This window comes from Eleutherodactylus coqui, chromosome 12 (genome assembly GCF_035609145.1).
Source record: "Eleutherodactylus coqui strain aEleCoq1 chromosome 12, aEleCoq1.hap1, whole genome shotgun sequence".
NCBI lineage: Eukaryota > Metazoa > Chordata > Amphibia > Anura > Eleutherodactylidae > Eleutherodactylus > Eleutherodactylus coqui.
Genome location: NC_089848.1, coordinates 70,419,107 through 70,446,839, shown reverse-complemented (window position 1 = coordinate 70,446,839; position 27,733 = coordinate 70,419,107). Strand labels below are relative to the sequence as shown.

General features: G+C 45.0%; 1 protein-coding gene across 2 annotated transcripts in view; it reads left to right on the top strand.

Annotated features, from left to right (window-relative positions):
• Positions 1 to 21,603, top strand: part of AGAP3 (ArfGAP with GTPase domain, ankyrin repeat and PH domain 3) — a 70,424-nt gene extending 48,821 nt beyond the window's left edge. The window contains exons 11-18 of one of the 2 annotated variants that reach the window (XM_066585095.1): positions 3,656 to 3,779; positions 6,641 to 6,790; positions 9,925 to 10,089; positions 13,590 to 13,744; positions 13,830 to 13,920; positions 15,352 to 15,574; positions 17,348 to 17,603; positions 17,684 to 21,603. In XM_066585095.1, the coding sequence (XP_066441192.1) occupies positions 3,656 to 3,779; positions 6,641 to 6,790; positions 9,925 to 10,089; positions 13,590 to 13,744; positions 13,830 to 13,920; positions 15,352 to 15,574; positions 17,348 to 17,603; positions 17,684 to 17,827 (1,308 nt within the window). In that variant the 3' untranslated portion in view covers positions 17,828 to 21,603. The remainder of the gene's footprint in view (positions 1 to 3,655; positions 3,780 to 6,640; positions 6,791 to 9,924; positions 10,090 to 13,589; positions 13,745 to 13,829; positions 13,921 to 15,351; positions 15,575 to 17,347; positions 17,604 to 17,683) is intronic. The other variant, XM_066585096.1, reaches the window with a different exon arrangement.
• Positions 21,604 to 27,733: the final 6,130 nt, after the last annotated feature.

Sequence of the window (27,733 nt, the reverse complement as noted above, 5' to 3'; positions counted from 1 at the left end):
TGTCCTCTCATGGCTGCTTCCAAGAGGCAGCAGGATAATGCTCAGCCGCTGCACACAAGGGTGTTACAGGAATGTCTCCACAACGTGGTCACACTACTGTGGCTGCCCAGTCACCAGATTTATCACCAAAAGAACATGTATGGTACCATCTGGGATGCCAACTTCGACAGCCTATGAGCTAGTTCACACGCACATCATTTTGGCGCAAAGTAGGCGTGTAAAAAAATCGCATCTATTAGAACCAATGGTATTCTATGGGTTCCTTCAGAAGAACGATTTTTTGACACACCTAAAAAAATCGCGTGGCTAAAGATAGAACATAGGGGCATTATTTTAAAGGGGTTTTGTCATTAGAAAAAAAAAATCAATACTTAGCTATTCCTCTCCAGGCAGTCTTCTTACCGCATCTTCTCCCCGCAGATCTTCTGGCTGTTCCAGTCCCCTAGGGCCACCTCACCTCCAGCCAGCTGGATCCTCCTCTTCCTGTTTTGGAGCGTCCATTAGCTGCAGTTCACTTCTGCAGGGCAGGGAATGCTACAAGTGACGTAGCGTTCACTGCCAAGCAGGGAATGCCGAAACTCGGCAGCCTGCTTTAGCGCACATATATGATAACTCGCCGGTAGTATTTCATATCATATAAGAAACTCATAAGTTGCGGGACATTGCGCATGTACATTCGTGCTAAGGCAGGCTGCCGAGGATTCGCATTCCCTGCTAGGCAGTGAACACTACGTCACTAGTGACCGGGTACACTGCCTGGCAGAAAGGAGAATCCCGGCAATATACGCTTCATCACAGGAAGAAGAGGATCCGGCTGGCTGGAGGCGACGTGATTCAGGAGACTGGAGAAGATCAGGGAGGTGACGATCTGGTAAGGAGACTGCCTGGGGAGGAATAGGTAAGTATAATTTTTTTTTTTTTTTTAATGACAGAACCCCCTTAGGCCTGTTTCCCACAGGCTACAAAATTGCACGATTTTGTAGCAATGCAACATCGCTACAAAACGCACGTATGTGAAGCCCAGGGTTTCCAGATGTTTTGTAGCCTGAAAGAACCCATTGGAAACCGTGGGCTTCACATATGTGCATTTTTTAGTGATGTTGCATTGCTACAAAATCGTGCGATCTTGTAGCCCTTGTGAAACGGGTCTTAACGCCAAAATTTCTATCCCGTCAAAAGATAGGTCTTATCCTATCTTTTGACTGCAAAATGCTGGAGGCTCCATTGATTTCTATGGGAATCTATGCGAGCCGTCTAAAAAAGGGGTAGGTGGAGGTGAGTCTAACAGGGGCTAGCATTGTTAAACAATGGCAGGTGCCCCTAGTAAGGCATTTCAAAGTATTATCCGTACTTTTGCCAACCGAGGGATTTGGGGGCTGTTGTGTCAGTTGACTGCAAGACGCCGCAGCCAGCCCTAGGAAATTGTGAAGAATAGCCGCGACTTGGGCGCGACTATTCCTTGTTCATGCGATTTTGAGCTCCATTAGAGACGAATTATTAGCACGACTATTGGCGCGTCAACATTACGCTCCTGTTAAGGAGGCCTATGAATTTGCACAGTCCAGAGGCTCAGTTACAGCAAATGTGGAGCGATGTGTCGCAGGATACCATACGGAACCTGTATGCCTCCATGCCTGCCCATATAATGCATCCAAGCTAGAGGCAGTACAACAAGATACTAGAGCCTCCATGCCCGTATCACATCTTGTATCCAAGCTAGAGGCAGTACAACAGGGTACTAGAGCCTCCATGCCCGCCTATATCATATCTTGTATCTAAGCTATAGGCGATACAACAGGGTACTAGAGCCTCCATGCCCGTCCATATCACATCTTGTATTCAAGTTAGAGGCGGTACAACAGGGTACTAGAGCCTCCATGCCCGACTAATATTATATCTTGTATCCAAGCTAGAGGGGTTACAACAGGGTACTAGAGCCTCTCTTCAAGTGTTCAGTTTTCCATAATAAATTCTCCTTTTACTCTGATATTGTAATTACTTACTTAGATCAGCATTACAATACACACGTAGACAGTTTCATTCTATTCCGACAACTTCTAGGGGAGGGATTCTTTTTTTTTTTTTACCATGAATGTATATATTGGGATATTGCTCCTCACCTGTTATCACACCTGTGACTGTATTATAGTACAGTATATACTGAGATATTACAGCTCACCTGTTATACTGTCACCTGTGACTCTGTATTGTATCACACACTGGGATATTACACCTCCCCTGTAATCTCACTTGTCACTCTGTATTATACTGGATGTAGTTTCACCTGTGACCCTTAGTGGTTTCGATGAGGTTCATGCTGGTGTGTAATATCTTGTGATCTCTTTCTGCGTGTCTGTCAGCTCCTGTTAATTGTCTGCTTGGCATCAATTAGATTGTTTAGAGAAGTTAATTGAACGTGTGTTAATGATGTGCGTTAATAGCTGCTCCAGTGAAACCTACTCTGAGCCGGAAATGAGATGCACTAATTACTAAAACGAGGGGGGTACTCTGATTGTAGCTTTCCACATACATATATAACTTTTTGTTCCTCTTCTGAAATGTGTATTTGATCTAAGATAAACTTCTGTTGTTGAATCTCCTGGTCTTCAAGAGGATCCATTGATGACTTATTGTTGGGTGGGGGAGACCTCCACTCTTCTGATGTGTCTGTTTTAGCAAATCCTTTCATCCTCCCTGTAGCAAGAATTCTGGTGCATCTTTTCTTAACCCCGATGTATTGTGCTTGTTCCTCTGTTATTCCTCCTAGAAATGTATGGATAAATTGACAACTGGGTGTTACCACTTGGGGGTGTGTCTCTACATAGTCTGACACTGTCCAATCAGTGCTTACATCATTAAGGCCCATTTACACGGAGCGATGATCGCTCAAAATTCGCTCAAAAGACAGTTTGAGTGATCATCTTTACATAACTCTAAGTAGCTAATTAGCTACTTAAGAGTTATGCAGGTGGAGTGGGATACTGCCGCAATAACTCGGAGAACAATGCATCTGCCAGCAGGATACCAGCTAAAAGGATGCTATCAGCACTGCCCGCTGAGATATCAGTGTGTGGCGCTGATAAGGCTCATCGCTTATTTCTAGCTGGCTAGAAAGGAGTGATGAACGAACAGTGCACGATGGCCGCGCTTCTAGATGCAACGATTATCGCTCAAAAAACGGCTTTTAGGTGACTTTTGAGCGATGATCGTTGTGTCTAAATGGGCCTTTAGACTGTATAGAGCACACCCCTTTGAGAAGGGTAACACCTAGTTATCAATGTGTTCATTCATTTCTAGGAGGGGGATAACAGAAGAACAGCACGATGCAGAATTATGAGAAAATGGGATACAGAACTGTTATTTCATGGGGAATACTATTATTTACTAATGTCATGAGCGGTGGCTGGTCCTCTTAATCATCATCATCATCATCTGTCGGGAGGAGCAGGTTGGATTCTAACACTTTTTTTAACTTTGAAAACGTGCTCATCCTCTTCACTGACATTGAAGTAAGTGAATGTCTGTGGTCATGGGTGGGCCTATAGCTGCATCCATATGTACCTTCTGTTTGTCAGCAGTGTTTTGTCTGCAGCTGGCTAAACTCGGGGTCACGTTGTGCGGTCATCTTGACATTCATATGCTATGCGTTTGACAGGATTACATGCAGAACATACATGGCAAACAGATTGATTTACTCCGTACAACAGTGAAAGTTCCTGGGAAAAGACCTCCTAGAGCGACCAGTGGAACCCCCGGCGGCCAGCTGCCAGGTCAGACAGGTAACTATTCCGGCATGTTACGTGATGCGATTCAATTAACTTTGTTACCTTGGTCCAGTCCTCTGACTAGACACCTGAGAAGATACTTGTGCCTATATGGCTCATGCTCTGATGGGGTAATTCATTCTTTTGTCTGCCCTTGAATGGTTGCTGATTTACTACACCTGACTGTTATGCTCACTTCACTTGCTTATAGGGTTCCCTTCTCTTATGCCCATATGAGTGTGTTACCGTCTTATGCCCACCTCATGGTACAGTCTTCTAACTGATCTCATAGAGTGAACCTTTTGTTATGCCCACCTAATAGGGTAACCATTATATGTCATCCTGATAAGGAAACTAACTGTTCTGCTTACTTAAAGGGACTATACCTAGTTAAGAAAGTTATTCCCTATCCACAGGATAGTTGATAGTTAGCGATGGGGGTCCGACCACTGGGATCTTCACTATTCCCAAAAATGGAGTCTGGTTGGTCTTCAAGTGAATGGAGTGAAGGTGCAAATAAGGGAGAAGGAACAATACCTCTGCAACGCCACCTATTGGAAGGCAGCTTCCTGCAAGTCAATGTTAGACTCTTTATACAAGCCTTGTAACAATGACTGGGAGTTGAAAGCGAAGCCAGAATCCATACACAGACAGCTGTTTCGGGTGTTTGCCCCCTCATCAGTGTGCAGTAGGTTTCTGGCTTAGCTAGTGAGAGGCCTGTGACGTGTGTCAAGAATGCTATGTTTTCTCCTTAGGGAGAGCACCTAGGTTGTGAGTGAGGAGACTTATAAGGCTATTCATGCTCCTCTGGGTAATATACAAATAAGGCAAATGGAATACTACCTCCCCGGATTCACCTATTGGAAGGCAGCTTCCTGCAAGTCAATGTTAGACTCCTAATACAAGCCTTGTAACAATGATAGCGTTACCGATTACTGCCGTGCTTGCATTTGGTCATCTCCGGCACTCTCACTGCGGGGAATGGAGCAGCAGCGCACCTGCATAACGTCTGCGCCATTCACTCGGGGACCAACCAGCCCCGTTCTTGGGATCTGAGTGGTGGGACTCCCACGGATTATAAAGTTATCTCTTATCCTGGGGATAACTTTGTAACTTTTGACACAACCTGTTTAATAGCAACGGTGTCCTGACTCATACGGTGACCCTGTTGCATGCCCATTTTATAGGGTAATCATGTGCTCACTCCTCTGGCAGTATCCTTTTTCTCACCCATTTTCGAAGTGAGTAATGACGTGGTGCCGATGACTCAATCCTGTGATATGGTTGCCCTGGACCACCCCTCCCTTTTACTTTTTTACTTTTTTTTAGCTGCCCTGATGCTAGGTGCCCTGGCACTAGTTATAGGGTAATGTAACGATGGGTAAGGACTTAGCCCAGCAGTATCCTCGAGGCTGTGATGTTCTTCAGTTCCGTCACCCCCAATGCTGAGTCCCAGGGTCTGAGCTGTGTGACATCTTCTCTTCCCCTCCCCCACTCTCTGATGCAGGATGTTAACAGCTCGTTATGTCTGTTCCTGTAATTACATTACCCGCAGCTTTATGCAGAATTATTCTCCCAGGACTAATTGATGGCGCATGTTTAATTCATTAATCATTAGCATCAAATTCGACAATTACACAGGCGCTGATTGTACAATCTAGAGTATAATGAGGCCCCATTACCTGACAGCATCAGCCGCCCTCCCCGGTGTTTGTGCAAGCAGCCTTTTTATATCCCTGTATAATGTTGTAATGCCCAGTCGTGCCATTTAACCCTCTATCGTTGGTGTGATGAGCGCTACTTCTCCCTAGGCCTCCATTACACTTCTCACCGTTCATGCTTCCATGAGCTTACCTATCACATGACTCCACATATATCGCCAGTTACATATAACGCTGTATGTACTTCCTCCTCCTATTTCCTCTCTAGAACACCCCATGCTATTTTACGTAACTGCTTGATGTATTTCTCGTAATTAGTTTATAAAGCTCCTCCCATTGCGCCACAGTTCTTCTTAGTACTCCACATAATTGCCCGTGTTAAGCTGTGTATAGTCACTCTCTTAAAAAGAATGCAGTAGCACTCTGCAATATGTGGTTGAGGATTGGCAGTTGTGACAAAACATCCCAGGTGCCGATTACATGACCATCTCTGTTGACCGACGGAGTGATGACGCCGCTATCGGCTGCTATCTCTTCGTGAGACATACTATAGTTATTTTCAGTACACTACATAGCTCCTCCTGATACTCCATATAACTCCTCCTATTACACCAACCAACACTTGTTATTCCCTGTAGTTACTTTTATTACTCCACATAACTCTTCCTATTAGTTCATGTAACTCCATTCATTATGCCACAATGTTTCTTAATACTCTAAATAATTTCTCTTTAATTCTGTGCAGTTATCACTACTATACCATATAACTCTTCATATTACGCCACATAACTCCTCCCATTGCGCCACAGAACTCTTCCTGTTATACTGTGATATTACTCCTGTTACCCCACATTACTCCTCCTGTTACAACACATAACTCCTTGCTTACTGCACATAGCAGCATGCCCAATCACAGACATCTTGTCCAAGTGATCTTTATGTCTCCTAGTATTCTCCTTCCTGCCATCTCTGTTGGTCAGGCATGTTGTAGTCATGTGGACCTTGTGACAGAATAGTTTACCTATACCCAGGTTCTGCAGATCAGATGGACTAGACATGTTCTGCCAGTCAGCTGAATGATACACTATGTATTATTGGCATATTTGTCCATTAACACTGTTAACAGAACATGGCTCCAATCAGTATTCTCTCCTCGTATTTCCTATTCCTCATGGTGTCCTCCATAGACAACAATGTCTGTACGTTGCCTTTTAGGAGCCGCACATTCATCCAGCTCCTTGTCTTCTGAGCGCTCTGTCAGTGGCCTCAGCCTCTCAACATTTAGTGGAAAGAGCGATGGGGTCAGTCTGGCCCAGAGATCCTATTCTGTCTGTAGTGGGGAGCAGTGGGGCGACACGTCAACAGGTGGGAGGCCTGGACAATATGTCATCCAGAGGTCAGAGACATAGATCACGTCTGTTTCTCTCTTGCACTTCAGTCTACCCTCTCTTGTGCACTCCTCTCTAGTAGCCTTAATATTTTTACTCTGTCCCTTTTTATCTCTCTTTAATTCTTTTTGTTCTCTCTTTCACTCCTCTGTATTTCTCTCTCCTTCCTTTCCTTTCCTTCCTTCCCTTTTCGTCCTTCCTTCCTTCACTTTCTGTCCACCCATCCTTCCTTCCTTCCCTTTGCATCCGTCCTTCCTTTCTTCCCTTTGCATCCGTCCTTCCTTCCTTCCCTTTGCATCCATCCTTCCCTCCTTCCCTTTGCATCCGTCGTTCCCTTCCTTGTCCGGCCGTCCGTCCGTCCTTCCTTCCCTTTGCGTCCGTCCGTCCTTCCTTCCCTTTGCGTCCGTCCGTCCTTCCTTCCCTTTGCGTCCGTCCGTCCTTCCCTTTGCGTCCTTCCTTCCCTTTGCGTCCGTCCGTCCTTCCCTTTGCGTCCGTCCGTCCTTCCTTCCCTTTGCGTCCGTCCGTCCTTCCTTCCCTTTGCGTCCGTCCGTCCTTCCTTCCCTTTGCGTCCGTCCGTCCTTCCTTCCCTTTGCGTCCGGTCCGTCCTTCCTTCCCTTTGCGTCCGGTCCGTCCTTCCTTCCCTTTGCGTCCGGTCCGTCCTTCCTTCCCTTTGCGTCCGGTCCGTCCTTCCTTCCCTTTGCGTCCGGTCCGTCCTTCCTTCCCTTTGCGTCCGGTCCGTCCTTCCTTCCCTTTGCGTCCGGTCCGTCCTTCCTTCCCTTTGCGTCCGGTCCGTCCTTCCTTCCCTTTGCGTCCGGTCCGTCCTTCCTTCCCTTTGCGTCCGGTCCGTCCTTCCTTCCCTTTGCGTCCGGTCCGTCCTTCCTTCCCTTTGCGTCCGGTCCGTCCTTCCTTCCCTTTGCGTCCGGTCCGTCCGTCCTTCCCTTTGCGTCCGGTCCGTCCTTCCTTCCCTTTGCGTCCGGTCCGTCCGTCCTTCCCTTTGCGTCCGGTCCGTCCGTCCTTCCCTTTGCGTCCGGTCCGTCCGTCCTTCCCTTTGCGTCCGGTCCGTCCTTCCTTCCCTTTGCGTCCGGTCCGTCCGTCCTTCCCTTTGCGTCCGGTCCGTCCTTCCTTCCCTTTGCGTCCGGTCCGTCCGTCCTTCCCTTTGCGTCCGGTCCGTCCTTCCCTTTGCGTCCGTCCGTCCTTCCTTCCCTTTGCGTCCGTCCGTCCTTCCTTCCCTTTGCGTCCGTCCGCCCTTCCTTCCCTTTGCGTCCGTCCGTCCTTCCTTCCCTTTGCGTCCGTCCGTCCTTCCTTCTCTTTGCGTCCGTCCGTCCTTCCTTCCCTTTGCGTCCGGTCCGTCCTTCCTTCCCTTTGCGTCCGTCCGTCCTTCCTTCCCTTTGCGTCCGGTCCGTCCTTCCTTCCCTTTGCGTCCGGTCCGTCCTTCCTTCCCTTTGCGTCCGGTCCGTCCGTCCTTCCCTTTGCGTCCGGTCCGTCCTTCCTTCCCTTTGCGTCCGGTCCGTCCGTCCTTCCCTTTGCGTCCGGTCCGTCCGTCCTTCCCTTTGCGTCCGGTCCGTCCGTCCTTCCCTTTGCGTCCGGTCCGTCCTTCCTTCCCTTTGCGTCCGGTCCGTCCGTCCTTCCCTTTGCGTCCGGTCCGTCCTTCCTTCCCTTTGCGTCCGGTCCGTCCGTCCTTCCCTTTGCGTCCGGTCCGTCCTTCCCTTTGCGTCCGTCCGTCCTTCCTTCCCTTTGCGTCCGTCCGTCCTTCCTTCCCTTTGCGTCCGTCCGCCCTTCCTTCCCTTTGCGTCCGTCCGTCCTTCCTTCCCTTTGCGTCCGTCCGTCCTTCCTTCTCTTTGCGTCCGTCCTTCTTTTCCTTTGCGTCCGTCCGTCCTTCCTTCCCTTTGCGTCCGTCCTTCCTTCCTTCCCTTTGCGTCCGTCCTTCCTTCCTTCCCTCTCTGGCCGTCCTTTCCTTCCTTCCCTCTCTGGCCGTCCTTTCCTTCCCTCCCTCTCTGGCCGTCCTTTCCTTCCCTCCCTCTCTGGCCGTCCTTTCCTTCCTTCCCTCTCTGGCCGTTCTTTCCTTCCTTCCCTCTCTGGCCGTCCTTTCCTTCCTTCCCTCTCTGGCCGTCCTTTCCTTCCCTCCCTCTCTGGCCGTCCTTTCCTTCCCTCCCTCTCTGGCCGTCCTTTCCTTCCCTCCCTCTCTGGCCGTCCTTTCCTTCCCTCCCTCTCTGGCCGTCCTTTCCTTCCTTCCCTCTCTGGCCGTCCTTTCCTTCCTTCCCTCTCTGGCCGTCCTTTCCTTCCTTCCCTCTCTGGCCGTCCTTTCCTTCCTTCCCCCTTTCTATCCTTCCTGTCGATCACTATTTCCTCTCACTTTCTTCTTATTTCTTTTTTTCACTTTGCCTCATTCTTATTTTCTCTACTTTCTTTTATCTCTTTTTTTACAATCTCTCTGTCTCTCCTTTATTCTCTCTTCCTATGAATATTTTTCTTTCCTTCTCACACTTTTTCCTCTCTATCTCTCCTTCCTTCCTCTTTCTTTCTCGTGCTCTCTCTCTCCTCCCCCTTTCTCTAATTCTTCTTTTTCTTTCTTTCCTTCTCTGTCTTTCTTTCTTTTCTTTTTTTCTTTCCTTTGTTTCCTTTAATTTTTTCTTTCCTTTTCTTTTCTTTCTTTTCTTTCCTTTTCTTTTCTTTCTTTCCTTTTCTTTTTTCTTTTCTTTTCTTCCTTCCTCTCTTTCCTTTCTTCCTCTCCTTTTTTTCCTTCCTCTCTTTCCTTTCTTCCTCTCTCCTTTTCCTTCCTTCCTTCCTCTCCTTTCCTTTCTTTTTCTTTTCCTTTCTTTCCTTCCTTCCTTCCTTCCTTCCTCTCCTTTTCTTTCCTTCTCTTTTTTTCTTTCCTTCCTGTTTTTCTTTCCTTCCTGTTTTTCTTTACTTCCTCTCTCTCCCTGCATCTCTTGCTCTGTTATTTACACCATTCTTCTGCTTCTGTCTCTCCTCTTCCTCTATAACTGGTTTTAGGTCTCTCCCTCCGTGTCTCCAGTGTCTCGTACTGTGTGATATGTTATAGTTAGGATTTGTTGCTTATATGTTTTGGCATCTATGTTGTCTTGGTCTCATTTGCAGTTTTATTTGCAGGTGTATCTCCAAGTGACTCTCTAAATTCATCTTCAAATATGGGTGGCACAGCAAGCCCAAAGTTAGATCCTCCACCCTCTCCTCATGCAAACCGTAAGAAACACCGCAGGAAAAAAAGCAGTGGTCCCCAGCGTCCCGAGGGAGGTGTGCCTGCCGCTGGGGAAGGTAATAGACTTGGATAATTAGATGTTCTCATTGCAGATTGATCCCCAAGGGCTGGGTTAGGAAGAGGTCAGAGAAATATCATGAACCTGGCATCGTCACTTTGACCCTGGTGGTGGCTTTAGGGAACATTTGTATTCACTGCATTTATTCCAGTGTGTGCATCACTTAAAATTTGAGTTGTATGTTCCTCTCACCTGTTTAGCACTTTCAACTATCCTACTAATCAGGGTCTCTCGCTTGCAGCCAATAAGCGTGAGGTATGAACCTGTGCTAGTAATTGAGGAGTGCCTTTGCTGTGTGAGTCACACTCTTGTCCCTATCTGTTTCTGATCCTGTTGTGATTATCCTGTATATCCTGAACCTGTTCTTATTACCTATTTAACTGTTCTGTTTTTGTACCTGTACCTAATTATCTCTTCTGTTCATTTACTCTCTCTGATCTGATTTGCTGGATTCTAACTTTGGCTTTCCTGCTTGACTATTCGTTTTTATGTTCTGTACCTTGCAATCCTTGTGGTTTTAAACCTGCTCTATATTTGACTCTAATTCTTGGTTATCCTTTGGCTCTGTCCCTCTTCTCTGATCTCCCTGTACTGACCCCTGGCTTGTCCGACTCCTGTCACCTGATTGCTCCACCAATCAGCAGCTTCTCTGGTAATGCACCAGGGATTCATGGCAGCTGAAGACCACATTCCACATGGAGGAGTTAAAGGGTGAAGACTTATGGTCCCTGGGTGTTGCTAGCCAGAGTAGCCTGCGTAAAGTCTGATTGTGGTTATGCGCTTTGCTGAACAGGTTATTACTCCCTTAATGACTGCTTTCTGCATACCGTGATGGGGATATTCAGTAGTGTTGAGATATCATGGAGCTGGCAGATTATCCATCCAGTTCCTCCTATTATTCCGTACTGCTGGTCAAGAGAACAGCAAAACAACTTCATTACATTACTGGGAAAATTATTTGCTAACTCCCAATCAATTTCGGTAATAGTAATCTCTCCCGCAAAACAGTAGAGGGTTGCTCTATGTGACTGTAGAGGGGTTGATAGTGTGATTAGCCTTACATCAGAGAGCTCCTTAGTGCGACCAATCTTACAGTAAAGCGTTCCATAGTGTGACTCCTCTCATAGTAGAGCGGTCTATAGTATGGCTGCTCTTACAGTAGAGGGGTCCATAGTGTGATTACTCTTACAGCAGAGAGATCCTTAATATGACTAATCTTACAATAGAGAGCTCCATAGTGTGATTACTCTTACAGGAGAACGTTCCATGGTGTGACTGCTTTGACACTCGGGGAGTCCATAGTTTGACTGCTCGGACACTAAAAGGGTCCATAGTGTAACTACTCTTACAGTAGAGGTGTCCATAGTTTGACTACCTTTACATTACAGAACTCCTTAGTGTGACTGTTGTTAGGGTAGCAAGTTCCTTAGTGTAACTGTTCTTACACTAGGAAGCTCCATCGAGTGACTACTTTCACAGTAGAGAGCTCCATAGTGGGACTATTCTCATAGTAGCATACTTCATACTGTAACTGTTCCATACTCCATAGTGTGACTACTATTACAATAGAGAGCTCCATAGTGTGACTATTCTCATAGTAGCATACTCATACTGTAACTGTTCCATACTCCATATTGTGACAGCTCTTATAGTAAAGGCCTCCATAGTGTGACAGCTCTTACAGTAGAGGAGTCCATAGTGTGACAGCTCTTACAGTAGAGGGGTCCATAGTGTGACTGCTCTTACAGTAGAGGGGTCCATAGTGTGACTGCTATTACAGTAGAAGGGTCCATAGTGTGACAGCTCTTACAGTAGAGGAGTCCATAGTGTGACAGCTCTTACAGTTGAGGGGTCCATAGTGTGACAGCTCTTACAGTAGAGGGGTCCATAGTGTGACAGCTTTTACAGTAGAGGGGTCCATAGTGTGACAGCTCTTACAGTAGAGGAGTCCATAGTGTGACAGCTCTTACAGTAGAGGAGTCCATAGTGTGACTGCTATTATAGTAGAGGGGTCCATAGTGTGACTGCTATTACAGTAGAGGAGTCCATAGTGTGACTGCTATTACAGTAGAGGAGTCCATAGTGTGACTGCTATTACAGTAGAGAGGTCCATAGTGTGGCTATTACAGTAGAGGGGTCCATAGTGTGACTGCTATTACAGTAGAGGGGTCCATAGTGTGACTACTATTACAGTAGAGGGGTCCATAGTGTGACTGCTATTACAGTAGAGAGGTCCATAGTGTGGCTATTACAGTAGAGGGGTCCATAGTGTGACAGCTCTTACAGTAGAGGGGTCCATAGTGTGACAGCTCTTACAGTAGAGGAGTCCATAGTGTGACAGCTCTTACAGTAGAGGAGTCCATAGTGTGACTGCTATTATAGTAGAGGGGTCCATAGTGTGACTGCTATTACAGTAGAGGAGTCCATAGTGTGACTGCTATTACAGTAGAGGAGTCCATAGTGTGACTGCTATTACAGTAGAGGAGTCCATAGTGTGACTGCTATTACAGTAGAGGGGTCCATAGTGTGACTGCTATTACAGTAGAGGGGTCCATAGTGTGACTGCTATTACAGTAGAGGGGTCCATAGTGTGACTGCTATTACAGTAGAGGCGTCCATAGTGTGACTGCTATTACAGTAGAGGGGTCCATAGTGTGGCTATTACAGTAGAGGGGTCCATAGTGTGGCTATTACAGTAGAGGGGTCCATAGTGTGACTGCTATTACAGTAGAGGGGTCCATAGTGTGACTGCTATTACAGTAGAGCGGTCCATAGTGTGACTGCTATTACAGTAGAGGGGTCCATAGTGTGACTGCTATTACAGTAGAGAGGTCCATAGTGTGGCTATTACAGTAGAGGAGTCCATAGTGTGACTGCTATTACAGTAGAGGGGTCCATAGTGTGGCTATTACAGTAGAGGGGTCCATAGTGTGACTGCTATTACAGTAGAGGGGTCCATAGTGTGACTGCTATTACAGTAGAGGGGTCCATAGTGTGACTGCTATTACAGTAGAGGGGTCCATAGTGTGACTGCTCTTACAGTAGAGGGGTCCATAGTGTGACTGCTCTTACAGTAGAGGGGTCCATGGTGTGACTGCTCTTACCGTAGAGGGGTCCATAGTGTGACTGCTCTTACAGTAGAGGGGTCCATGGTGTGACTGCTCTTACCGTAGAGGGGTCCATAGTGTGACTGCTCTTACCGTAGAGGGGTCCATAGTGTGACTGCTCTTACAGTAGAGGGGTCCATAGTGTGACTGCTCTTACAGTAGAGCTCCAGAGTGTAACAGTGTACATTTCATATGTGTTTTGACACTTTGTATGCCTACTTTGGCTTTTTAATACTGTAGAGAAAAAAGTCAGTGTCAATAAGCTAGAAAGTGAGGCGATTTGCAGTCAATTTTCTCCGCCCCCTGTATTCCATGTGATAATATTATCATAACTAGTGGGCGGGATCCTTCATCAGGAAGTGAAGTAATTGTGTGCCTCTTCTCCCCACAGAACCAGAGGAGTCGTACGGCTTTGTGATTGTCTCACTGACTGGTCAGAGTTGGCATTTTGAGGCTTCTCTCTACGAGGACCGCGAGCTTTGGGTGCAGGCTATTGAGAGCCAGATCTTGGCGAGTTTGCAGAGCTGCGAAAGTACAAAAAATAAGGTGGAGTAAAACATGCCTTAAGAGCCAAAGACTGTGGACTTACCCACACTGCACCCCATAATTAACCCTTCTCTTCTCTTTCCAGACACGTCTTGGCAGTCAGAGTGATGCTCTTGCCATCCAGTCTATTCGGAGTGTGAGGGGAAACAGCCTTTGTGTTGATTGTGACACTCCCAGTGAGTAGCCAACCCTTCCCCTCCCGTTCTCAAGGTCTTTCATATATTAAATGTTTTTGTTAAAAAGAAAAAAGTTTGGCACCATGTTAGTCAACAGAACAATTCTGTTATTGCCCTCAGTAAGAGAAACAAAATGATCTTGTAGATATGATACATTTTAATAGCTAACAAATAAAATAATGATGTTTAAAAGCGCAAGCTTTGAAGGTTACTTGGGCCTCCAAACACCAGCCTGATGAAGAGGCCCAAGAAGCCTCTTCTACTGTTAACATCATCATTGTATTTGTTACCCATTAAGAGGCATCATATCTACAAGATTATTTTGTTTCTCTTACTAAGTGCAATAACATTTTACATTTTTGAGATTTTTTCTTTTTTTGTCACTATGTGTAAATATATGGGGGGGGATTTATCAAGACATTCTGTCCATAGCTGACCATGTTTCTTGTTCATGACACCACTGAAAACAAAGGCAACTGTTTTTGGGGGTTAATGGCAGAACACGTAACTGCGCAATGACACCACATTTCCTTCTGCTAAGCCCCTGGAAATGGTCCGGGCAGAGCAGGGTTCTGTAATGATGGTGCTACCTGTGTCTGGATGGTGGACAATGAAACTGTTGCATCTGCTCCTGCTTGTCAGCAGATCAAACCATTCTCTCTACCGGTGGTCCGCCCAGAGCCTGTTTACCGTGTGTGCGTGCCGTCATGTAACCACTGCTCCCAACACCTCCTAACAGTTTGGTCAGAGCGGCCTAGTTGGCAAGAAATTTGTCCAAACGACCATACAGCTTCTCTCGTTGCAGTGGTATGCCACCTCCCAAAGACTGTTAACTAGGCAAAAATGTCTTTAATTGCGTCCCAGAGGCATGGCCAGTGGTCAATGATCTCTAAACTAGAGGTCTACTACACAAAAGTAGCCCCGAGACCCTTTTTTTTGTTGTTGTCAATGAGTGTATATACTCCCTTAGCCAGTGTCCACATTGTATAAATCTCCGGGGAGCTGGGGTCCAAACTTTGTAGATATCTTGAGACTTGGTGTCTACACTATATAGATCTCGCAGGGCCGGTGTCCATACTGTATAGATCTCGCAGGGCCGGTGTCCATACTGTATAGATCTCGCAGGGCCGGTGTCCATACTGTATAGATCTCGCAGGGCCGCTGTCCATACTATATAGATCTCGCAGGACCTGTGTCTATACTATATAGATCTCGCAGAGCCGGTGTCCATACTATATAGATCTCGCAGAGCCGTTGTCCATACTATATAGATCTCGCAGAGCCGTTGTCCATACTATATAGATCTTGCAGAGCCGGTGTCCATACTGTATTGATATCCTGGAGACAGGAATCCTTGGGTTACCTATATATTCTGTTTGATATAGTTTTCTTCCACCCAGCACTAACCTCACTTCTCTTCCTTCCTTGTAGGTCCAGACTGGGCTAGTCTTAACCTCGGAGCTCTAATGTGTATAGAGTGTTCTGGGATACATCGTAACCTCGGAACTCACTTGTCTCGAGTGCGGTCTCTTGATTTGGATGACTGGCCGGTGGAACTTACAATGGTCATGATGGCAATTGGAAACAGTCTGGCCAATTCTGTGTGGGAGCACTGTATAGAGAGTTATACCAAGCCAGGACCAGAGAGCTCCAGGTTAGTAGTGAACCAAAGTTCAGCACATAAGATAAGACCGGCACCTCTTCCTATAAATCTTCCCAAAAGGCTTTCAGCGGTGGCCATTAATGTATGTGATATATGCTGAAATTGCCAGTGAGAATATAATTTTGGGAAGAACTGTGTGTTATGAATATTAGAGCGATATATATAAAAGCGATGACAGGGCCAGTCATCCATCACACTGGGGAAGGGCTCATTCTGCGAAAAAACACTGAAAGTTCAGCGATTATCTGAAGTCATGTAGAATGAGCTGGTCACCACATATTATTTGTTGAGTTATTACGGTGTCGCGTCTCAGATTAACCTGTTCACAACAGGAAGCTTTTGATTCTTTGTTACCAGAATGAAATTTTATCTTGAAGAATGACAGATTCTGAAAATAAATGTTTCTTAAGGCTGTTTTAGATGAGGCGATAATCGGTTTTATACAAACGTAAATTCCCGATCTTTGCCTCGTGTAAATGAACCAGCAATCAATTGACAAATTAACAAAATGCTGATTTGCATTCATTCGCATACCTTATATACACCTAAAAATGATTGTAAGCAGCACCTCTGCCCATGTGAACAGGAGATGTGCTGCTGAGAATAATGGAAACAATCAGAAGTTATGAACAACTTCTAACACTCGCCCAGTGTAAGAGGTCCTTAAAGAAGTTCTAATCTATTAACAGTATAAGGGATAACTATCTGATCAGAAGGGCTCAGACTGCCAGGACTCCCACTGATCATGAAAACAAGAATTTCGAAAGTGCCCAAATGAATGGAGCAGTGGTCATATATGTGCACTACCACTTCATTTCATTTAGGCTGCATGTCCACGGGTGATAAATCGCCAGTGGATCACGCTATGCAAAGCGCAGCACCGGCGTTCACGAGCGGAGAATCGGCGATTCTCCACTCGCGGGATCTAAATCTCAGCATGCTGCGATTTGCCGCGATTCTCCGCGGTGAGCCTATCTATTAGATAGGCTCACCGCAGAGACCTGACAGCGCTCCTCACTCATCCCCCGCAGCGGAATATCTTTCGGCCGTAGACAGGGGCCTTAATGAGAATGCTGAAGATAACGGCTGGCTTGAACTCTGCTATTTCTGACAGTCCCGTTTAAATTAATGGAGTGGTAGTGCCCATTTATTACCACCGCTCCATACATTCAGGGACCTTTAAGATCCCTGTTCTCATGTTAGGTGGTGGTTCGGTGAAGTCCTAGTGTTCTGACCACCATCAATTGTGTGGCACAGAGCATTAAGGCAACAGAAATGTAGTCCTAAGCTCTCGCTCATGACCTGAAGGTTGCAAATTCAATCCCAGCAGGGTTCAGGTAGCCGTCTCAAGTTGACTCAGCCTTCCATCCTTCCGAGGTCGGTAAAATGAGTATCCAGCTTGCTGGGGTCTAATAAATTAGCTGAAAGTGCTGCAGAATAAGTTGATGATATACAAATAACAAGATTTATTTAATTTATCTCCATAACACAAAGTAAATACATAATCGGCTCCCCCTACTCATGTTATTTATGTTTTCCTGTGCCCACCTCAAGCACTACACTCACTGCTAACTCTCATATGTCCATAACTCTCCACTAAAGTCATGACCAACTCTCGCTCTCCTCACTTTCTTGCATGGAGCTTCATTTGCTGCTTCCTGAATTCCTCCTTCAAGTTATTTTTTAATGTCTTTGCTCTCTCTGTACCCCTCCCCTATGTTATGAAAATAACCATTATCCATGGTGGCTTATGTTGTGATGCAGGGAAGAGAAGGAACGTTGGATCCGGGCAAAGTATGAGCAGAAATTGTTTTTGTACCCTCTGCCGGCATCTGATGTACCTCTTGGACAACAGCTGTTACGGGCTGTGGTGGAGGATGATTTACGGATGGTAGTAACACTACTCGCACATGGTACCAAGGAGGAAGTGAATGAAACGTACGGGGATGGAGATGGTCGATCTGCTCTTCATCTATCCGCAGCAATGGCCAATGTTGTGTGCACACAGCTCCTGATTTGGGTGAGACAAGTGGGATCATTAGGTTGGGTTACCGCTGGCATTATCATCCCGTTCTTAAACCTGTTTTCTTTTTTTCATAGTATGGTGTGGATGTCAAGTGTTGTGACGCTCGGGGGCTTTCACCACTGGCATATGCCCGTCGGGCAGGCAGTACTGAGTCCGCTGAGATTCTCCTCCAGTATGGTTGCCCTAATGACCACTGCAGTCCAACCCCTGCTCTTTGATCCCTGAGAACTTGACCTCCAAACTATATGACCTGGGCATGTCTCCTTGGCTTCTTGAATTCACCTGCAACCTCTGTGAACAGGGTACATTATCACCATGGTGACTTGGCTCTGGCAGCCATTTTTAACTCATTTTAGAGAAGATAATCCTCTTAAATTCTCAGGATACAGGATGTTACCTCCCAAGTCCCCGTGATTCTACCTTCCTTATTTGTCGAAGCTGCAGGATTCATTGAAACGTCCATCATTTCTATCACGGACCTTGGTTGGTGGGCGGCTCTGTCCCATGAAGCTGTGTATTTAACACTAGTATAAATAATTGTACGGTACGGATATTTAATGTACAGTCATAAGAAAACATGTGCGCCGCTCCGGACCCCCATAACCTTACCTCTCTGTCACTTCTGTAGTATGTGCGGAGAATATTGGAAATGGGGATCATTGTTCTGTGAAGTCACAAAATGAAATCCCACATTTTGTCATTACTCTACTGATTGATGGGGTTTACGTCCTCTCTGTGTCATTCCTCCTAATGCTGAGTATGTGGCGCCTGGTACTTCTAACAGTCCATATATAGTGTGAATATTTACATGGCCTGTACATTCCCTCACTATATGTTAATGCTGGTCAGTACATGGAGTGGTCCATAGGCTGGAGCTTCTATCTGTCTTGTGTGTTTTTTGGATATATATATATGTAAATATGTAATATATGTACAACACTGAGATATCGATTGTTAGTGAATGTACCCATCTATTCATAGAAGTGAAGCAGTTTGTTTACTTATATGATGTCTTCTCCGTCCTGTCGTTCCCACGGTAAGGCAACATGATTGTAGCATAAAAAAATAGCATAATTTAAGTCTGGGTGAGGACAACAGGTTTATACATATGAGCCGCAGAGACCATGGTGGTCTGATAGGACTCTGATGAAGGAACTAGTGTGTGGCTGAAGTGCTGAGATAATGAAAGGTCAGATTTGTACTCTGAGATTTTTTTTGTATTGATGGCTATTTTTTAACATTTTTTTTTCGTTAAAAACAACTTAAAACAATCATACAGTATATACACCAAAGGATTATCCCACCTAACAAGCCAAGTACAGTACAGTCACATATACATCAAAACAATCGTCCCGTCTAATGAGCGAAGTCCAGTACAATCATCCAGTGCAACCATGTTTTAGACCTATGGATTGTCCCAATGAGCCAAGTCCATTACAGTCATCTTTACATGGAACAGTTGTCACATTTTACAAAACCCAAGTTGAGTGAATCCAGTTTACATCCAACAGTCGTCCCGTCCATGTCCGGTCCCTTCGGCTTAGTTGAGCGTGCTTACTTATGGTGGAATCGGGAGGAATACACACTACATTAGTTGTAAGTATTGTGCAAAAAAAAAAATCACTACGTGTAAAGCTGCGCTTCGACGGGAATGACACAGATAAAGCACAGCAGACACTTCTGACAACGGTGGGTATGACTAAAGAATAACGTGCAAAGGAAATCTCGCACATAGAACAGACTTCAGAGAAAACGATTTGTAGAACTCGGAGAAGGCCTGAGCTGCAGGACAGCTCAGAAGAGTCACTAAACCAGACTGTAACCGGACCGTTACCGGACATCACTAGAGTACTACAATGTAGCCCGGAGGGCGCATTTTTACCAAACAGTGCGGTGATGGTATGGTCGTATCTGCTAGAGAACTTTGTATATATGCTGCTTATCTATGAGAATAATGAGACTCAAGTGCGTGATTATTGGCATCTAGGCGGAGATGTGTTACGTTGGAGTCAGGTCTAAAGATTTAGTTTTTTTTACATGGGAAGATACCGAGTGCTGATTGTGCATGTAGTAAGTCAATCAGTGCCTGTTGAAGGACCTTTTAGGGTGCTGTTACACGTGTGCTAGCAGCTGCCACTAGCACATGCGGTTTCCTTGATAATTGTTGGGATGCACTTAAAGTGCCGGGCTGCAATAGCAGCCATAAACGCTGCTACTACACGAATGTTAACGGTGCTTGTGTAATAGCACCCTTTACACTGGGCAATTATTGGGAAACGAAACACCACGTGAACGATTGTTCACAACTTACAAATATTTGTCTGCCCATTCGCTTTGCATTATTGCAGGCAGCACATCCCCTGTTTACGCAGTTTGATCTGCTGTTGACAAACAATAATGTTTACCTCTATCTAAGGTCAAATGCACACGGCCAGGTCAGATTCTGCATGTGGGATCCCGCAGCGGAATCTGACCCTATGCCCGGCCGGTGACCCCTGTGTACCTGTCCGCAGTCGTCTTTTCTGTATTGCGGATGTGCCAGCCGGTGCACATGCTCAATACAAAAAAAAAACAGGACTCCGCGACCCTTCCTCAATGTCATTGAAGAAGGGCCAGGGATCGGTCGGCTTCCATTGCCTTCAATGGAAGCTGTCCGTTCTGGAATAGGACATGCTGCAATTTTCCTTCCGCAAGCGGAAAATTGCAATTCATTTCCGCTTGTGGATATAGAAAAGCGATTTTCCATAGCATGTCTATGGGCAGTATTTGCTGCGAGGCAAACGCTCGCTCCGGTTTCCGCAATGCAAATACGCCCATGTGCATTGAGCCTAAAAGATATAATCGATAGCAAGCAAACTAATCTATCTTGGCTAGTGTGCCGGAGGCCTAAGGCTGTGTGTAGTGTTTGGAGTCAAGGGTGCAGTCAGTTTGATGGTCGGAGTAGACACTAAGGGTTGTTTTACATATAGCGGTTACCAATCATCGCCCCGATGTAAACCTGCTCAGTGATAAAACGCTGGTTCATTGTTGATCACATCTTTTGTGTAGGCATAAAAATCATGATTTGCCGGCAGCATTTCTTCCCAGTGTAAATGGGATAGGCAACCAACAATACTGTAAACTGCCCAAGAAGAAGTGATAAAAGCAATTGCCTGTCCATACAAACCCCTCACAATAATTGCAGCATCAAAATGAAGACTTTCTATATCATTAATCATTGATGATTGGCGTTTGGGCTAAACATGGGGAAGTATTAATCTGAGTCTGTCCAAATATGTGGTGGGTGAAGGCCTGAGTTGGGTTTGGGATCCATGATCTGATATGGTACAGCATTTATGTTCCCAGTCTGATTGAAGTCCATAACAGTGTTCATCCCTTGTAATGATTGATTAAATGAAGAACTGAGCTGGTAGTTTGGTCTGGTGATTTTCCACAATGTAATGAAAATCCAGCCTATATATTAGCGGAGGATCTCTGGATCTAGAGAAGAACTGCTGTGCTGCCGTCTAACATAGACCACGATGATTACAGTTCGATCAACGAGACTAAGCAATGTTATTCTTTATGTAAATGCAGCCTGTACAATCTGATAACGACGTCTACCAATATCTGTTAATGTATCCAAGCTTACAACGTCTCCAGAGCTACAATCCTACTGAATGTCCTACCCTTATCGCTAAAGCATTGGCATCCGAGAACAGTCACTGCATTTACATCAGGGCAGGCTGAGTTAACAAGAAAGCCTCTGGAGATGACATTTTACCTGTGGATGTTGTTAATGGCCAAGTGGATTCTGGGTGTTACTGGCTGTGTGTAGCAGAAGTTCCGGATCATCACTTGGCGGTCAATTTGACACACGAAGAGGACAATTTAAATTGCAGGGCGTTTCTGCTCTCAGTGTATACATTGTACAGTATCTATATTTATATCTCTGTATATAACAATCTGCTGTCTTGTATGTGTGCTGTGAAATAAAACTTGATCTTGTCTATTATTTGGCTGCAGATCACTTGACTGCAAAATATGACCTCAAGAGCATTGAACAATTTCATAGCTTTGATGATGAAAAGGGGGGAACAGCAATAAGAGTTAAAGCACTTTCCCTGTGCAAACATTGACATTTGTATCTTCAAACTTAACCAAATATCATTCTGGGAGGTGGTACTGCCATGCTTAGCCTATACAAAAGGAGGCCTCAGACCACAGATGCCAAACAAGGTCCGCGAGCCGAATACGGACAACCACCTCATTTTATGTGGTCCACTTTTGGGTCTACTTTCCTCTCCATGCTCACCTACATTTCGGGCTACTTTTCTTCATCTCCACCCACTCTTGGGTCTACATTCCTCCATCGTCACTCACTTTTACATCTATGTTCCTCCATCCTTACCCACTCTTAGGTCTGCATTCCTCCATCCTCACTCACTTTTACGTCTATGTTCCTCCATCCTCACCCTCTAGAAACATAGACAATTGATGACAGAAAAAGCCCCCCTGGTCCATCTAGTCCGCCCTTATATTATTTCCTTTTTATTTCTCTCTTAAGATAGATCCATTGTATCCCAGGCTTGAATTCATTTATTATTGATTTTCCAACCACATCTCCTGGTAGTTCCAAGCATTTACTACTCTTTAAGTAAAAACTATTTCCTGACGTTGTTTCTGATTTTTAATTTTCCCCCCCCCCCAAACTAATCTCAATTTGTGGTTCGCTTCCTAATTAAAACCCTTCCCTCCTGAACCGTATTTGGACTTTTAACATATGTAAAAGTTTCAATCATATTCCCCCTCTCCCTTCTTTCCACCAGGCTATACAAATTAAGTTCTTTACCTATTTCCAGATAGCTTTTGTTCTTGAGACCTTTCACCACTCCAGAATTGAATACAGTATTCCAAATGTGGTCTCATCAGAGCGCTATACAGCGGGATCACAATCTCCCTCTTTCTACCGGTTATAGCCCTAGCTATGAAACCGAGCATCCTACTTGTTTTCTTTGCTCTATGACCACACTGTAGACTCTTTTTGAGGCTTCCTAAATCTTTCTCTTCTGAAGTCCTGGATAACACAGAAGATCCAATATGATACTCTAAGGATTTCTTCTCCCCAAGTGCTTTATTTTACATTTGGAAGCATTGAACTGCAGTTTCCATTTTTTTGACGCATTTATCCAATAAAGCAATATCTTTCTCCATGTTCAAGACACCACAAGGAGTACCAACCCTATAACACTATTGGTTCTACATTCCTACATCCTCACCTGCTCTTTGGCTATGTATTCTAACCACCTTCATTCTTACCTCTTCATAGTTGATCTTTGTGTTCTTTCGTCTTTCTGTTATTTATCACTGTTCTTGTTAACTCAGCCTGCCCTGACATGTGCCGTGAATCCATGCTTCTCCACTTATGTTCATATTTCCCTTTTTTACTCTGTACTATTTGTTGCAACATTTTTGCCACTCCACCCTCCCCTGTTGGTTCTGTGCAGGAATGGAAAGAGGAAGCAGTGGATGGGAAACCCCTAGGGGGCTTCTTAATCACCCTACAGACAGACTGCCTTGATTACAAGTACCATGAAATTCATTAACACCTTCAGCTATGACAAGTGGTAGCAGCAGTGAGATGTGACTCATTACACAGCCAGATGAGTGCTCCCCCCACCACTTTTTCATCTCTATATCACCCCTATACTCTTTCAAACCAAGACTTTTTTTATGAAGAGTCCGGTATTAGGCCAATTTCACACGTTTATTACAGTGAATTCAGGTCAGTAAAGCATGAAAAGGTGCCATCTATTAGTCTAAACTATCTAATGCAGCTCAATGAGAAAACATTCCTCCTGGTTTTTCGAGGTACTTGGCTGAATGCTGGTAGAGCATTGGGATCCTGGAGTCACTGTCACAGTATGGTTTCTACATTGAAGCAGTTAGTGGCTCATATCTCTGGTCAAAATTTGCTATGATAAGAAATGTGACGGACTCTACCCCCTATATTGCTTTCTTCTCTCCCATCAGGAAGCCTATAATTATTATTTTAAAATAATAGAGAAGAGGGTTTAAGTACATAACAAGAGATAAATAAGTGTCCTAAACATGAGAGACTGGTACGAAGAGAGTGAGGACCCTGCCCAAGAGGGCTTACAGTCTACAAGGGAAGGAGAGAATACATAGGTTTGGCATGTGCAAGATATAGAGGTGCTGCTGACCAGATACCGCTCCACCTAAATGGGCGTGAGTAAAAAGAGGGATACCGAAAAAAAAATTGATGGCTCGCACAATGCTCGAAAGACAATCATGTAATTAGATCAAGTAGGTGGAAAGCTCTCCTTTTATTTGGCTAAATAGACAACCAGCATTGGAACAGTTCAGCTGGGTATATTACTAAAACAGTTGGAGACCTAAGTGGCATGAAGTCCCAACTGCCGAAGAGGACAGCGGGAAGCCGGTAGAGCTTGTAGCAATCTGGGCTGGAGGAGAAATTTTCTACAGAGTATGTGGGACATACCACAAAAATCTTGGAAGTGATTGCATAAAAAGCAAATGCGAAAAGAGAAAAATAGGAGGTCTTGTTAGGACTGGAGAGTACCTGTGTGGAGGTATCGGATCAGATCAGAGATGTATGGAGAGACAGGTTATGAACAGTTTTGTCATTAATATTTATAACCAAATTCGTTGGACAATGTGTAGCCAGCGAAGGTATTGGCAGAGACGAAGTGAGATAGGTAGATGGGTAGCAGAGTTGAGGGTGAGTTGGAGAGGTGCCAGAGTGCTAGATTGGAGACCACACAGAAGGATGTTGCAGAAGATGATAAGGCGATGCAATAGCCTTTTTTCTGAATTGAGGTTAAAGGAAAGAGCAGATACAATAAATATTTTTGAGGTGAAGGCGGCAGGAAGTGGTGAGAGCTTGGATATGAGGTTTGAAAGACAGTGCAGATTCAAAAATTTCAAGGCACTGAACTTGTGAAGCGTGGAGCTAGTAATTATTGATGGCTGTTGGGAGAGTTGAGTGAGATGGGGGAAAGATGATGAATTTCGTTGTCTCCATCTTGAGTTTTAGAAAGTGGGAAGGGAAGGATGATATGTAATAGACGCTCTGGATAACAGAGAGATAAAAAGTGGGATATAGAGGTAAGTTAAGAGTAAAACTGATACTGAAAACCATAGAATTCTAGGAGGTTCCTTGGCCAAAGGTGTAGATGGAGAAGAGTTGTGATCCCAAGACAGAGCCTTGAAGGAAACAAAACCGAGACCGTTTAAGGTAAAGAGGAGGTGTGTTAGCAGGAGACAACAAATATTTGTTTTGTGAGTTATGAACTATGAGAGGGCCAAGTCTGGTATACTAAGGATCAGAGAGATTGTAACAAGAGGGAGTGGTTGACTATGTTAAAGGGGTTGTCTAGGAACAACTTTACTGCTATAGCTCCATCTCTCTTAAAATAACAAAAGTAGTACTTACATGTTTTCTGTCACGGGGATCCAGTGCTCTTGCCCCACTGTTCCATTGGTGGGAGATATTGTCAGCGGAAGTCATCTGCATGCTGCAGCCAATTAGAGGCTGCAGTGTCACCGTTCTGAACTTCTGGCAGCATGGCACCCAGGATCTAAGCGCTGATGGCACGAGAACTGGCAGTGATACTGACGCCTTTGCTTGGCTACTCTGGTCAGGTGACTTCTACTAATGTCATCTTCTACAACAATTACTAGGTGGATGGCGAGAAAACCGAACAACTCCATTAAAGGCAGAAACTGGGTCAAGAAGGAGAAGCACAGAGTAATGTAGAAGACAGGACAAGTCTAGATAACTGAGCGAAGCGAAATGTAGAAGGCAAAGGATAGGTATAGAAGTAGGAGCACTAAGTAATATAGGTGACAAAGTGACTTTGCTTAGGGGAGTTTTAGTGATGATGTAGATTTAGAGGTCAAATTGTAGTCAGCCAAAAAGTGAATTGGATGATAGGTAGGAGTACAGTTTAAGTTGGACGTGTTGCTCGGGGAGTTTTGAAGCAAACAGGAGTAGTGATATGGGACAATAGCTTGACAAAGAAGGTGGGTAAAAGGACTGACCTAAAGGGGTTGTCCCACTTCTAACTGTTTTGCTGTAGGAACAGACAGCTCTGTACATTACACAGTGGGCCTGTTTGGTACTGCAGGCTGAGTCCTATTCTCTTCAGTAGGACTCAGCCTGCAGTTCTTTCCCGGGCCATTGTGCAGTGTATGGAGCTGTCTGCTTCCTGCAGAAAAACAGAAGTGGGATGTTTGTATGGTTAAAGAAAGAAGGTAAGATGCTGAAGAGGCGGGATAGGGCTAGGATAAACACAGTAGTGAAGTAGGGGATGGGATTGGGCGAAATGCGCAGGTCCAGAGGTGCGATTTACAGAGGAGGGTGGAAAACTTTTCATCAATAGTGGTGGAGAAGCAGGTTATTGAGAAAGAGCACCGAGTACTTGTGTACAGTGCTTGCAGGTTAAAGCTTTTTCTGATGCTGTTGATCTTGTGTTTAATTATGTGGCAAAGTTGTCAGCTGATATGAGAAATGTAGAAGGGGGCATCCAGGCACAGAATAGGGAGTTAAAAGTATTAAATAATGGTCTGGGGTTGTGAGACAGAGACGCTATGACAGTACGAGGTAGTTTTGCTTTGCAGATGTGCGTGCAGACTTGAAATTGTCATGAGATGTGACAACTAAATGATACCTGCTATGTTGCCAAGTAGAACATTCCTTAGACGAGTCGGCAGGATCAGTCCATCTTTAATGATGATTATAGTCCGTTTTTTTATGTGAAGTTCACCAATTAAGTTGCTGACCATGAAATTGTACAGTAACTTGAGGTGTTACATCATGGACCACTGGATTCCTTCAGTTCTAGATTAAGAACTTGGCGTCGGTTACTCTAGACCATTCTTCGGGACCCATGATGATATCAGAAGGCTTCACTATAAGTAACCTCAAAAGTCAACTGGGTTATCACTGTGTAGGAATTTTCTAGTTTACAGATATTTAGAAGCATCACACCCACAAAGGCCTCATCACTGAGATTGATAAGGTCCACCTAACTTCAGAGGTGTGCAACTAGCATCTGATGGGAGTAAAAGATCAGAGGCCCATGTGTAAGAATCATGGAAGCTGCAGAAAACTTTTAGAATGCAGCCATTCTCCACCTCACTGCATTGTTAACGGAGTTTGTAGGTTCTCTCCAGAAAGCTTTTATGTATTCACATATGCAGATCTCTCATATGACTGGAAGAAGCTGAAGTGGCAATAGTCTCAATCATTGGGTTTGCATCAGTATGAATGCTTGATGACATTACAAGTATTGTAATGTGTTGGTTCTGTCTCTTTAGGGTCTCTTTCTATGTTTTAATTAAAGGGAACCAGTCACCTCCAAACAGCACCATAAACTAAGGTATGGTACTGTTTGGGGAGGTGACAGGGAGCATGGGACATATTTTTTTATACTTATCCACTCCCCAATTTCCATAGTATCTGCTTGTGAATTCTGCATGCAGCTTAAAAATCTAACTCTTCAGACCGATGTGCATGGGTACTCCCATAGACTTTTATGAGAGCGCGCTAGCACAGCCGTCTGAAAAGAGTCAGATTTTCAGAACACGCATTGACAGCGCAGGGGTGGGTGGGCATTAAAAATACATCCCGAAGGCATTCTGTCACTTCCACAAGCTGCACCATAACTTGGTTTAGATACCCATAGTATCTACATATAATGTAAATTGCAAACGTGTCAACATTGATTAAACCTTCCTGAGTTCCTATAACACTTCTTAAAGTAACATCTCTGGTCCCAGACAAACCAAGATGGGCGCACTGCTTCCTTGATGTGCATTGGTAGCCTTAGACACTACACATTGCTCTGATCGGCCAGCAGTGCTCACATGCTCTTACACACTGTGGATTGGTAGTGCATCAGGTTGTTGGAGAAGCAGTGCGGTCATTCTGGTTTATGCAGAACTGGAGGGTCTTTTTAATTAATTCAGTCCTCCTGAGAATAATTGTCTGTTGGGACTGAATAGGGATGGTCTTCATACGGCTGTTTTCTTTGAATAGGTTAGTTGTTGGACAACCAAGCATTAGATGTGCTATCACTAGAAGAAAGACAAATGCGTGA